Source organism: Bacillus rossius, chromosome 3 (assembly GCF_032445375.1).
Source record: "Bacillus rossius redtenbacheri isolate Brsri chromosome 3, Brsri_v3, whole genome shotgun sequence".
Taxonomy (NCBI): Eukaryota; Metazoa; Arthropoda; class Insecta; order Phasmatodea; family Bacillidae; genus Bacillus; species Bacillus rossius.
This window is the reverse complement of record NC_086332.1, coordinates 97,373,757-97,387,346: the sequence shown is the minus strand read 5'-3', so window position 1 is coordinate 97,387,346 and position 13,590 is coordinate 97,373,757. Positions and strand designations below refer to the sequence as shown.

At 38.9% G+C, this 13,590-nt stretch overlaps 1 protein-coding gene across 4 annotated transcripts in view; it reads right to left on the bottom strand.

The window, feature by feature from the left end:
- Positions 1-13,590, bottom strand: part of LOC134531065 (dynein axonemal heavy chain 6) — a 491,808-nt gene that overhangs the window by 245,826 nt on the left and 232,392 nt on the right. For all 4 annotated transcript variants that reach the window (XM_063366586.1, XM_063366584.1, XM_063366585.1 and 1 more), the window contains one exon: positions 11,395-11,628. In XM_063366586.1, coding sequence (XP_063222656.1) covers positions 11,395-11,628 — 234 coding nt within the window. The remainder of the gene's footprint in view (positions 1-11,394; positions 11,629-13,590) is intronic.

Genomic DNA, 13,590 nt, shown 5'->3' with positions numbered 1-13,590 from the left:
TTTACTAACCTAACATTCATTAATTGTATTAAAAAACATTACTCGTTTTTACAAGTACAGTAAACTCTCGATTATCCGTGTTAATTGGGATCTTCCGATGCCCGGATAATTGAATGCCCATAAAAAAACCCGGATAATCCATTTCACCACTCAAAAATGGTGTATTTACTGGCAAAAGAGTATCTCTTCAGTAGAATTCTATGAGTACATACAAGCAAAGGCTTTGTATACCAAGTTCCAGCTTATTGGACCGTAAACAATACTGGCACTGTGTTGCCGCCATCCTTCTCCTGTCCCCTTTATTGCTACGGGAGGGAGAGCTGCGGCAGTCCCAACTCAGCATCTCCCTCCATCCTTTTAACGACCTATTATCTGGGATCACTACAAAATAAGTGTCTGAACGACAGCACAATATTATAAACCTTTTTTCCCCTTCCAGATATTGCATTTTATTTTTCGTCCTCGCGCGGCAAGATATTGTTTCTTGTTAATTCCGCCTATTAAAATTAGGATGCACTTGACAGTCATAACAACGAGTATGGGATACTACGAGACCTTCGAAGTTACGAGAGTTTTGAAATGCACCGTCAGTTTGACTACGTAAATAGTAATCCTAAACTAATCTGGTTATTACGAGTGCTTCCTTGTTCGCTCTTTCGTAAGAAAGAGTGATTTAAATGGCATCTTCAAACAAGGAACAATACGGTTAGTTGGAAGGAAAAAAAAATTCACGCAGTAAACAAAGGCTGCAAAGCGAGAGAGAGGGCCGTGGCTATGCTGGCGCCGGGGCTGTCGAGAAAGAATGAAGGCTGTTGTTGGGTGGGGGTGTGGGGCGAGGAAGGGATGTCTGGTGGCGAACAACATGCTCCCTTTCTCTCTCTGTCTCTCTCTCTCGCTCTGCGGTTTCAAGAAGCCCTCCCCCTCCCAATGTGTTACTGGCTGCTTCGGTCGGTAGAGGCTTTGAATATATATACTGTATAGAAGTCGCCAGCCCAGGTTAAAATTTCTAATACGGTTTGAGGTAGTTGGTTAATTCACCGCCGCAATCGCCACCATCTCTAGGGCATCGACTTGTGGTGGTCCCTAGCGGAGAAGTGTCTAACTATTCAAGTACCCCTTCCCCCTCCAGCTGAACTACCTTGAGCTGCAGAGAATGATGGATGGGGGGTGCGGGGAATGACAGCAGGCGACAGTGCTGCGCTCTAACGTGTAAATAACAACTAAGACGATACAGGACGTTACGGCAGCGCACTGCAGCGGTGAAGTTCCCAAGCTGCTCATTTTTCGCTCCTGAAAAACGTAGAGTAAATCCTATCCGCTCGCGACTTCTAAACAGTATATATATTCAAAGGTAGAGGGGAAATTCCTAAACCACCCCCCTCTCCACCCATCCTCCAAGTGTGTATGTGTGTACGAGAGCCCTGTTCCTTTTGTGTGTGTGTGAGACCTCGTTGCATGCGTGTGCGTGGCAAAAAAAAAAACACAGGCACTCTTCTTGTGTAGCTTTACAGGTTTTAATGATGCAATATTCCAATAGGTAAAGGAGGAAGAAGGACATTTTTTTTAGCGTGGCGGGGTGCTGTGAAAAGAACGCTTAAAAAGAAAATGAAAAAAAAAAGGGGGGGGGGGGGGGGGGAGTTGAGCCGGAAGCAGCAGTCAAGGCATTCCTTTTTGGTTTAAAGTGTGACAAATTTACGGTTGAAGGTGGCGGGGGAACGAGGGTCTGAAGGGTCAGGTAAATAGCTTTCTGAGACAGCAGTAAAAACAAAAAAAAAGCGCAGCGCAGTCGCGGCGTAGCTACACCCCGTCATTTTTTTTACAACTTCATAAAATATCAAGCACGGATAACCCGAAAACCGGATAATCGAGAGTTTACTGTACATAGTTAAATTCCATTTTCTTTTGAATTCTTGGACGGTAGTTTGTAATTGATTGAGGCTTGCCGGTGCCTCTAACGAAGCGCCTGGCGTCATGAGTGATGGAAACGGAGAATGTTTTCAGACTGCTCGGCCTAGTGTAGCTGCCCATCAGGAGGTTCTGGCGGTGGCTGAAGTTGCAGCATAAATTGCGTGTGCGGGCGCGACAGTGTTGTGTGGGTCTGTGAAATCACAATGAACCATTTGTGATATATATTAACGCACAGCTCACCCACAATTGCCTGCTGTGAGCACATCTGTATATGGTCCAGAGAAGGCATCACAAAGGCCAAATTGAAAAGGTTCGTTGGTCACGAAGTTTTGTGATGCCAATACGATTCAGGCCTTATTACACTACAGGAAAAGTGTAATTTCTGGTTCATTGTGCAGCCAAAAGTACAAACTATTAATTGTCAACTGTTTTTTTTGTGCCCCGATGCTTATAACAAATAATAACGTATATACATATAAACGAGCATGAACATCCACAGTCCAGAAGTCTTGATTGTAATGTCTTTTGAACTAACGATTTTTAATTAGCCAGAAACTTTTAAAACAGAACCCTGAGATACCTAATTTTTCATACACTGTGAGATTTATTAAAGTGAAATACCGTATTTACTCGCGTAAAGGCCCCGCCCGCGTATAAGCCCCCCTCCTTGTTTTGTAAACAATTTTTAAAAAAAATTTAAAAACGTGTTTTTCTGTGTTTATCTGAGGGCAGGGCAGCTTGGCATGCATCAAACAACAAGCCATGTATTGTGAGCGGCGGGAGGTGATTTTGTAAGCGGCAGTGATACAGAGACTGGTATAGAAAGGGAGCCAAATATGGAATATGTTCCTAATATGGAATACTTACATTTCCAGGAAATGCAACGTGGCAGAACTGTACCAGATAGCCAAGTGGGAGCTCATTCATGGCCATATCTTTTGTATGTGCCAACAGTTCAGTATAGATGCGTTGTTTGTCTGAGGTGGTCGACTTTTCGTTTTTTATCCTCTAAAAAGTTATGCAAGGTAAGCGCTGTATACAGATTAAAAATATCTAATGCCTTTTACGCTTAGTATTTAATTATTAGATGGCTAGTGGAAGTTTTAAACTTTGATAGTTTGTTATAGTTCAAGCTATTCATTTATGTAGTGTTGGAACTTTCACAACTTATATAAAAAACTGGTAATGTACCTATTATGGAATACTTTTGTGTTTCTAATATGGAATACACTAGAGTCCCGTTATAGCGAGGTGTCACGGTTCCGGGTTTGATCCTCGCTATAACCGAATTGGACAAATTTTGGCCCCCAAAAAATAAAAATTAACCGAAAATAGCATAAAAATTGTGTTTAAACCTGTATAATTGGAAAATAACAGGTTATATTAACGAAATCTTAATTTCTGTGAGCAGATGTGTGAATTCTCTTTAAAACGATACCCCATAAGTACGGATGCGATCACCGATTGCGTCAAAATAACCAGAATACCCTACCACGCCACGTAAGTATAGCATCTCAGCCCGCGGCCGACGCAGCATTGTCCTGCTATCTATTGCCGACGCGGGCTGTCTGCTGGCGGCCATGTTGGTTCGGGATGTTGCTAACAGGTGGTGCTAATGTAGCGCGACGATTTAATTCCTTACAAAATAGCAGGAGTGCGGCTGCGTCAACGCACGTACGCCTCAAACGAAATAGTCGCTGGAAAACTATACTTTTTCATTTAAAGAAACCTGTCAACTTTTTTAGAAAATAAATTTGGGAATGAACCATCACCACCCCTTTCCCGGACAAATACCCCAATAACTGTCCGAAACAAAAGTTACAAGAAAACTGTCCTAGCGATTCGGAAATAAATACGGTAGTGCCTACTAGAGGTGTAAAAGTAACGAAAAAATGCGTACCCGTATGTATTCGTTACTATAACAATTAGTACTCATTACTATCGTTACGTTACTCGTTACTTCTGATACCGCATAATTTGCTATGTTATGTTGCAGCAACGAATCCAGTCGTATTGCGTACGCGTACAGTATGACGTCGCGTAAATAATAATAAATAGAATATAAACAATTAATAGTTTTTGTTAACCAAGAAACAATTAAATCTCATTAGAGCGGCTTTTTAATATTATCTCTTTTAAGATAACAACAAAAAAAACGTGAAAATATACGCGATTATAAAAACCAAAACATACATATTTCTAATTTGTAAAAAATACTTTCTTACGTTGTTTCTGTTCCAATATCAAACTTTGTCTACACACGGTACAGATAACTAACGGAAGTTTGATAAAATAAAGAAAGGACGGGATTCTATTTTTAAAGCCACGCACTTAGGTGGCGACTGCACGGCTGAAGAATGTGACAGGCGTCAACGGCAAGATGTCTAGTGGCGAGCGAGAGGGGTGGAGATAAAGCAGACAAATAACAAAAGCGCGCTTCAAGCTCTCACGCCGTAAATTCCTCAAAAATACCTCATTATAGCCGTGTTCTCGCTATTACCGTGCTCGCTATAACGAGATTCTACTGTAGTATTCCATATTTGATACAGTATATTTAAGTGTTCTGACAATTACTAATTTTATTTACAGAATTATGTCTGGCCGGAAAAAGATGCACAGTACTCCACAACGAAAGAAGAGGAATGCAGATGACATGGAGAAAGCAATAACAGACGTGAGAAGTGGTTCAATGGGTTATAAAAAGGCAGCAACTGCATTTAATGTTCCACGAACTACTTTGTTTCGTCTGGCATCGAAAAACGATGAAACACCAGCGCAAGCAAGTAAATCGAACCTAGGCAGACGTCCAGTGTTTCCGCCCGAGCTGGAAATAAGGTTAGTAGATTATATATTAATAATGGAAAAAAAATTCTATGGTCTAACAAGGCGTGATATCAAAAGGCTAGCGTACCAGTTGGCAGTTTTTAATGACATACCAAATCCATTTTCCAAACAACATGAGACCGCTGGTAGCAAGTGGGTTGATTTATTTATTAAGCGTCACAAAGATGTCATCACAATCAGAAAGCCCACAGGAACATCCTTTAACAGAGCTAAGGGATTTAATAAAGCAAATGTGGCAGCATTTTTAGATTTACTTGAAGGTGAATTTAAAACGTAGAACCATCCTCCAGATAGAATGTTTAATGTCGACGAAACTGGCCTCTCTGTTGTTCAATCAAAAATACAGTCTGTTCTTGCTGTAAAGGGCAGCAAGCAAGTCGGGTCACTCACATCAGCAGAAAGAGGTTCACTTCTCACGGCAGTCACATGCATGAGTGCAGGAAGAACATTTGTTCCCCCCTTCTATTTCCAAGGAAAAATATGAGTGCTCTTCCAACCATAGCACATTGTTTGTTTGTTTGTTTGATAGTTTGTTTGATAGCTTAGTTTTTAAACCAATAATATTCAGTTTTCTTGTAACACTTATCTGTATTTATTCATTTTTAATTCTTTGTAAATAATACTAAATGTAATAATGTGTGCATTTCCCAGTGATGTGAAGACATTGAGCCCAATGGCTCCAAAGGCAAAGACAAAAGGTTTTTTTAAAGTTTCCTTTTATGATATGTATATATTCTGTGCCATGTAAAAACTGAAGTGTTATCATGTAAAAATTTGGCAAAAGAGCAGGAAACTGCTGGTATGTCTAAATAACCCTGCAAACAATGTATTGTGACAATTACGAAAAAATAAAAACCTATTAATTGTTAATTGTTGTTCTAGAGCCTGGTAGCATTGTCACATGTCATCCTAGTGGCTGGATACAGTCCAATATTTACACACAGTGGTTTCGTCATTTCATTTCAAAAGTAAAACCGTCCAAAGAGGATCCTGTATTATTAATACTAGATGGCCACTACACACATGCCCGAAATATTGATGTTATTGACCTCGCACGTGAGAATGGTGTAAGCATTTTGTGTTTACACCACATTCAACATATGGCATGCAGCCACTTGATAAAACTTTCATGGGCCCTTTAAAAGCCTATTACAGTGAGGAATTGCGCCTGCATATGAGGTCGACTGGAAGACCAGTGACACATTATGATATAGCAGAATTGTTTGGCAAAGCTTATTTAAAAGTCCAGACTGGTTGTATTGCTGTTAATGGATTTAAAACAACAGGACTCTATCCGGTGAATCGTGGAGTATTTGAAGACAAGGATTTCCTTGCTGCTGAGCAAGAAGATATTGAAAATCTCACTGCAGTTACTGGACCTGCACTAACAATACACAACGATGGATCACAAACCAACGTCGTTGGGACTGAGAAAATTGTTCCTATCCCTCAAATGGCTAGAAGGAAAGGCCCACAAAAAGGACGAGCACCAGGGAAAGTGGCACTTTTGACATCGTCGCCATATAAAGCCAATTTGGAGGAATCACTGAAACAAGTTCGTCAGAAAACTGTAGCTACCAATCACCAAAAGGGCACTAAATGTTCTTCCAAAAAAATTAGGAAGGCTTCTACACCAGAAGCTAACCTTCAAATAAAATACACAGCCTTCATGCAGCGGATTGGTTTCACGTAAGAAGAAAGAACGGAAAAAAAGAGACATGACAGTGTTTCGGATGAAGACACAATCAGCATAAGTGATGCTTCAGACCCTGATTTGCAAGAGGTTGGAGTAATGAGACCTAATGACGAAGATGCTACGTGCTTTTATTGTGATAGTAAAATTTCACAGGATCGAAAAGGTGAAATGTGGATTCAGTGTTTGGAGTGTGAACAGTGGTGCCACTGTGACTGTTCTGGTGCAGAAAACGACATGTTTGTGTGTGAATATTGCAAATACTGATTTGCATTTACATATATGTACTTACCTATTACCTGAAAGTTTCTTAAATTCAAAATACATGTAATTAAAGTCATTTGTGGCACAAAATGACAGTTTGTAAACTAAATGAACACTATTCCATATTAGGTACCACTTTTTCCAATGGCCTAACAGTATATCTATAAATAAAAAAATTCACCATTTTAAATGTGATAAGACTTGTTCTAAATATTATTGCGTCATAAAAAATTGTGTGTCAAACGAATAACTATTACCTTGTAAGAAATATATAAAAACTGACATTATTATAAATCAAAATAATAAAGGTATTCCATATTTGGCTCCCTTCCTCTATTATAGTTTGTCCGTTCTCAGTAGGACCTTCATGAGGCATGCCAGACGTAAGCAGTTAGTCCTATCTCAAACGACATAAAGATAAAGAAAGCTGGACTCGCGCGCTGCCGCTGTGTTGATGTGGAGTGTTGTCGGAGAAGAAGAGGGGAAGTGAAGGAGGAAGGGAAGTGGGTGGAGCTGGTATTTCTAACACTCCTTCGTCTGGTTGGCTGGCTAGCTGGCAGGAGGGAGGTTAAGCCACGCCTCTGCCTCTCTCCCCCGTCATAGCGCTGCCTCACCCCCTGCGGAGTCGTTGCCTCTCTCTCACTCCTGCCGCGTCACTGCCTCCCCCGCCCTTCCTCATTCGAACAAAGACGCACGACTTGAAAAGCAAAATCTATTTTTTCCTCCAAATTCGCGTATCGGCACCCTCCCCTTTTTTTCGAGTCGAAAATTTGGGAAAAAAAGGGGGGGCCTTTACACGAGTAAATACGGTATATAAACTATTGGTATAGACAATGCTCAACGTATTTGGAGATCTTAGTTTGCATTTTTTTTATTTGTGTGGTCAATTTATTTCTATGAACGTTTATTGTATTGGTGTTTGGTCAATTTCAATATTATTATTTTAAACTTCAGATATCAAAATTTTGCAATTATTTTGAAACTTAATCTTTGTCATTATTGTGAGTTTCTCCATCCCTTTACACAGTCACTTCATATTTATTTTTCAATCTCGCAGTTTACTTTATTCTACTTATTATTTATTCTGTGCAGCAGCACAAGGTGGATGCTAGAGTGAAATGGTTGCGCAACACCAAAGTGATATACAGTGTGTAGAGAAAATTATAAATAATTTTTTACAGTGTTGTATTGATGAAGTGAATAACCAATGCTATCTTGCAAATTTATTAAAAGCAACTGTAAAGAGTCACAAAGTACACTGGTTTAGAGAAAATTTAATTCAAAGAAAACAAAAAAAAGTTGACAATTATGTAACCACACTCAGATCTGTGAGTGCTATTAAATTACATACGCTCATAACTAATCTCCCACATTTTGGTGTGGTTTTTGTAAAAATAAACAAACTGCATATACATGACATGTGATGAATGCAACGTCTGTCATTTGTGCAATGTTCTCAAACACAGGTCGCACTTGTTACAGATCTGGGGCTGCAATATCCGCAGGTGATTCAGGCTACTTTCCCCCCATGGTGGGAAACAGAGGGACGATGCTGTGGTTGATGGATTTTCTTGGGGTGCGCTCATTTACCATATCCCTTCATTCTATCAATGCTACTTTTAAAACTCATCAGTCATCACCTTTCATTTTTACTTTTAGTGATTTGATTAACATGCTCAACATGGTTTGTACTGGCTTTCTAGAACAGTCCTAAAACCAGGTTATTAATTTATTTAATTACAGATTACATGTTCATTAAATGATAAATTAATATCAAACAAAGCAAAATAATAGTTTAATAAATTTACATATTAAACAATGGTTACTAATTGTATTCAAAATTATAATATAAAAATTAAAATTATTAGGTGTCGAAAATCAATTTACTATATGAATATTGATACAATTTTGCAAACAGTTGTTACTATGTCATTCATTACCTAATGTGATTATGTCTGACCAGTTATCTTAGTATTTCAATTTTTTTACTAGTGAACCAATGATCCAGATTTTGATTTCAGCCCAGTCAAGAATTTTTCACTTGTGGAAAATTTTCTTCCCAGTTCTAAAACTGATGATGTGATGTTCTTTCATGGAAGGCAATGGTAAACCTCTGCACAATCTACATGCAATGGAAATCCCAGGAGCAATAGCTTTCTCCATCATGGTATTCTTTCACATTTCTATGTAACACAAACCTATATCACTTACTACATATTTTGAAATTATATTACTGCATTACATCTGCATATGGAAAAAAATTAATTGTGTGGTAAAGTACAGTAGCTTTCGTTTACTTTACAAGATTGCATCTTTAGTTCTTAACTTAAAAGAGTGAGCAGTAACTTATTATGTGCACAATTTGTAAAGAACAGCAACACTACAGAGCCAAAGTAGTCAGCTAACAGGTGTAGGGTTTATTAATAATGTTACGATTTGTAAAAAATAAACGTAGTGGGAAGAACTGGGGTTGTAATGGGATAGCCCAATTATTTTTTTTTATTGCACAGTTTTATTGACTGCTAGTATTTACAACACTAATAAATAATCTTACTTAAGATGCCTACTAATCAATTACTCGCACTCAGTATCCTTACACACCGCACTGCACACCTCGCTGGGGCACACCCCTTGCGCAACTCTCCCCTAAACTCTCGTCGCACTCCGCCGCCGCCGTTGCACTTCCCTTCGCTGAGGCGGATCCGCTCGACGCTTCGCTCGGAACTTCGCTCGGGACTCTCGCCGCACCCGCAGCACTCTCACCACCCAAAAACTCTCCTCGCCGAGGAGCTCACCCCAACTCACATAGCCACTCCATCGCATTTCCCTTCACCGAGCCACCTCGCGGACGCTGGCGTCCAGGCTTACATAGACCCTGGCGCCCTTATAGAAGTGACGAGCGTGACTGGGGCCAGTCGCGTCATCATGTGTCGACCCGACGGCCGAAGCGTTGAGAAGGGCATTGTTAGCTCACACGATGGCCCGCAGGATTCCCAAAGGCTGTCCAGCGCCGAGGCAGGGCGCCGAGGCAGGGAGGGTTAGGGGTGGGGGGGAGGGTAGCAACGACCCTTGTAATCTGGGCAGGCACACGTAGCATGTCTTACTGTCTTATGTCAATGGATGGCGCATTCGTCAGTGACCGTGTGGGGCCGCCAGCCAGCTCCGAACCTGGCATCATGGTCTGGTCTCTCGCATTCGTAACAATATTATTTTGGGGTTCGTATATTTCTCACTGCATTCCATGTATAATTCTTTGGAGGCCTATTTGAATTTATTTTCTCAATATTTAATTTCCATTAAGCCATACAAAAAATGCTCACAAAAAATTGCCACTGTCTGAATCAATAGCAAAAGCTACTTGTAAAAACGAGTAATGTTTGTTAAAACAATTAATGAATGTTAGGTCAGTAAAAACATTTTAAAATTCAAATCCTTATGTCTAAACACTTTAACATTGGAAAACTTGCAGGAAAGAATTAAACATTAAGTTAAAATTGAATTTTCAAAATATGTCAAGGGACAGCAGTCCTTCAGTCACTAGGAAGACCACCCTGTCTTGGACAGGCAATGAATGAGTTGATGGGCGACAGTGGCTACGCAAGCAAACAGCATCCATGTCTCTCACTATGGCATCACAGTAACAATCTTGGGTCTTGTTTTAAGTCATGGCGAGGAATAACAGCTCTAGGAATAGTGCAGTGATTCTCAAAGTGTGTACCAGGGAACACTAATTCGCGTTCAAAGAATTCCAAGAGTACTCAATCATACAATTTCACTACAGATATACCGCTCTTTCTGTTAACACATAATTATGTGTTATTTAGCAAATCTACACAAACACAAGATGAATAAATTTAGGTCTCATATAGGGATGTGCTAGTATCCAATATTTTCGGGTACGGTTCGAATCCACAATTACCCGTACATGGATTCAAACAGTATTATGAATATTCACAAAAGTTATAAATTAATTTAATATGGCTCAAAAATACTAGCAGTGAAAAATAAATTTAGGCTACTATTACGTAAGTACATATTTATAATATGATGTATCAAAGAAAGATATGCAAATTAAATAATTAACACAGTGACATTAAAAGAATTTAGAGATTTGGAGAGCTTAAACTATAATTAAGAATTTCATCGTATAGCAAACTATAAACTAAAAACAATTACATACCTACAAGAAAAAAACATCTTGGCTATTTATTGGAGGAAAAATCGTTTCTTTGCTGAAACGTTTATAAAAATGAGATTTCCCTGTGACATGCAGTTTATTACGATTGAGTTGGAGAGTCAAATATGTTTTGGTTTTCATATTTAAAAGTGTTTATTATTAATTAAGTTTACATAATTAGAAACATTTGAATCTCAGTGTAATAAATAATTGCCCGTAGTTACAGTTAGAAAAAAGAGAACACATTATTTTTAAATTAATCAGTTATTTTTAATTATTCTGTGCTTAATATTCGGAATCGGATTCATATCTCAAATATTGCCAGGGATTCGAATCGGATTCGAACCGAACTGAAAATCAAGGATTTGACTTTATTATTATAACATTAAACTATGTTTCTCAGAAAATTGTATTAAGCGCAACTTTAATTATTATTTGTAGGATTTCAAATGTGCCAGACTTCAAGAGTTTAAGAGTGATTGGTGCAAGGTGCTGGACAGCATAGTACCTTGAGCTCCTCCGCATCGACGTAGACCATGCCGCAGCGGCTGACGGTGGCCGGGGAGGCCTGCGCCAGGTCTTGCACCTCGAACAGCATGCGGATGCGCGGTGTCAGCTTGATGCGCTCCGAGTTAGCCAGGCACAGCATCTTGTTGTCGTCCAGCACTGTGTTCATGTTCTCGATCCACACAGCATCCACAGGCCCGTCGCACACCACCCACTGGTGGTCGTCCTCAGTCACCTGAACCCACGAGCATCGTGCACTGCCTGCCCGCCAGGGCCCCAACACCTGCCTCATTCACATCCCCGGGGCCATCAAGGACAGTCACAGGCTCTGCTACAAATAACTAAATGTACAATTTTTCCAAAGTTTTCCACAGTTTAAAAACAAAAATCTAAAGACTGTACACGTTCACATAACTGTAAATGTGATCTGTGATAGGATTTGCTATAAATTTTTTTAACAATAGACTCATAAATTTCATTCCATTATTCTAAACCCTAGCATCAAAACCCCCGATTCCCAGACGCCCGATTTTTTGCCCCCTTCCCCCTCCTTCACCACCCACTTCCTATAAACAGCCCTGCACATTTCTTCCCCAATAAACTCTCTTTATTACCCACAAGTTAAGAAGACACTACGCACCTAACCCGCCAGTCAGCACTTCCCTGGGTCCTCCGTAGCATATGCACAAACACACCGAATTGAGCAGCAAGGCAAGGGATAATTATGTGTGGTCAGTCTCCAGAATGACTCACATTAATTAATGAGTAATGAGAATTTTTAGGTTTTGTTGCCTACATCCTTGTACATTATCTTTCCTTCCATTTACTTTCTATATTTCTTCAACCAAACATGGTCTTTCAATACTCAAGTATTATAGAAATAATTAACAGTATTTAATTTCCCATTATTAGTTGTACCTCACGGTGAATAAAAGCAAAAACTCTCCTTTGAAACGTTTCACAAAAGTTAAAGAATCATTTACGGTTATCCCTGCATCTGTGACAATGGACTCAAGTAAAGTAAATGAATAGGCATGTGCGAAGCTTCGATAGTACAAACGAATTTGAAGTTTTTTTAATATTCGATAATACTTCGAAACAATATGAACTATTCGCATTAAACGAAGCTTCGTATCATTCAAGTCTTAACGTCGCACGTACGATTTATTTTCTGTTAACTTTGGAAGATCGACCTCTCGCACAAGTGTGACTTCATAATCGATTAATCTAAAGAGTTACATAACCTATTGCAGCACTGTGTCGCCTACTGGGCTTATTAATTTCGTCTAACGAAATTATAAATGGATAAAGGCGCAGAGGGATGATCACAATCTAGAGAAATACCGTCAAAAGGAAAAAACCTAGTGCAATATGGAATTCTTTTCACATATGTTGGAGATTGTTCCGCACAATTCGATAAATGCAAACAATTGTTCAAATGCCCGCGTGGTAGGTTATGTTACAATGATAATTGTATTGTTTTTATAAATTTGTGGGTTGTACACAGCGATATAAAATATTATATGCGTGGTAATAACTGTTCTCCGATTGTAATGCAATATCCAGCGGTAAAAAAGACAAAGTAAAACGCAATTATGTCACGTTGCAACCACTCTTGAAATGTATTTTTTTATTAGTTTTCTTATGCCTTCAACCTAATAACTTTTCATGTTGACTACTTTTAGACAAGATTTTCGTCGTAACGTTCATAATAACGGTTTTGCGGGGACGTTTGAAGCCATGATGAAGTAATTTGCTATAAAAAAGTGTTTGTGTAATAGATTGATATTGTTTAGATAGCGAATTTGGAAATTTTACTATCTTTCTACAATATGAATTTTCCCTAAAACACGTATCACAATTATCGCTAGTTTTTCTTTTTTCGTGTAGTTTTTCGATGTGGATGAAAAAATAGCAAATATTATTAGACTTTAGTGATCTGTGAAATTACTAATTATTCTAATTTTGGTGTTTTTCTAATACGGTTAGAGCTAATCCAAAAAGTTAAAAAATACAGAAAATGGTATTTTTGAGTAGACTACTACTTGTCTTGAAAACCACAAATAAGTATTTTTAATGTTGCTAACCTAATCTAACAATCAATAGATGCCAACTGGCAGTATTTTAATTTGTAGTTAAGCTTACCTAACCAATGGTTCAAGCATTTAAACAATAGGGCCTATTTTATATGTAGTTA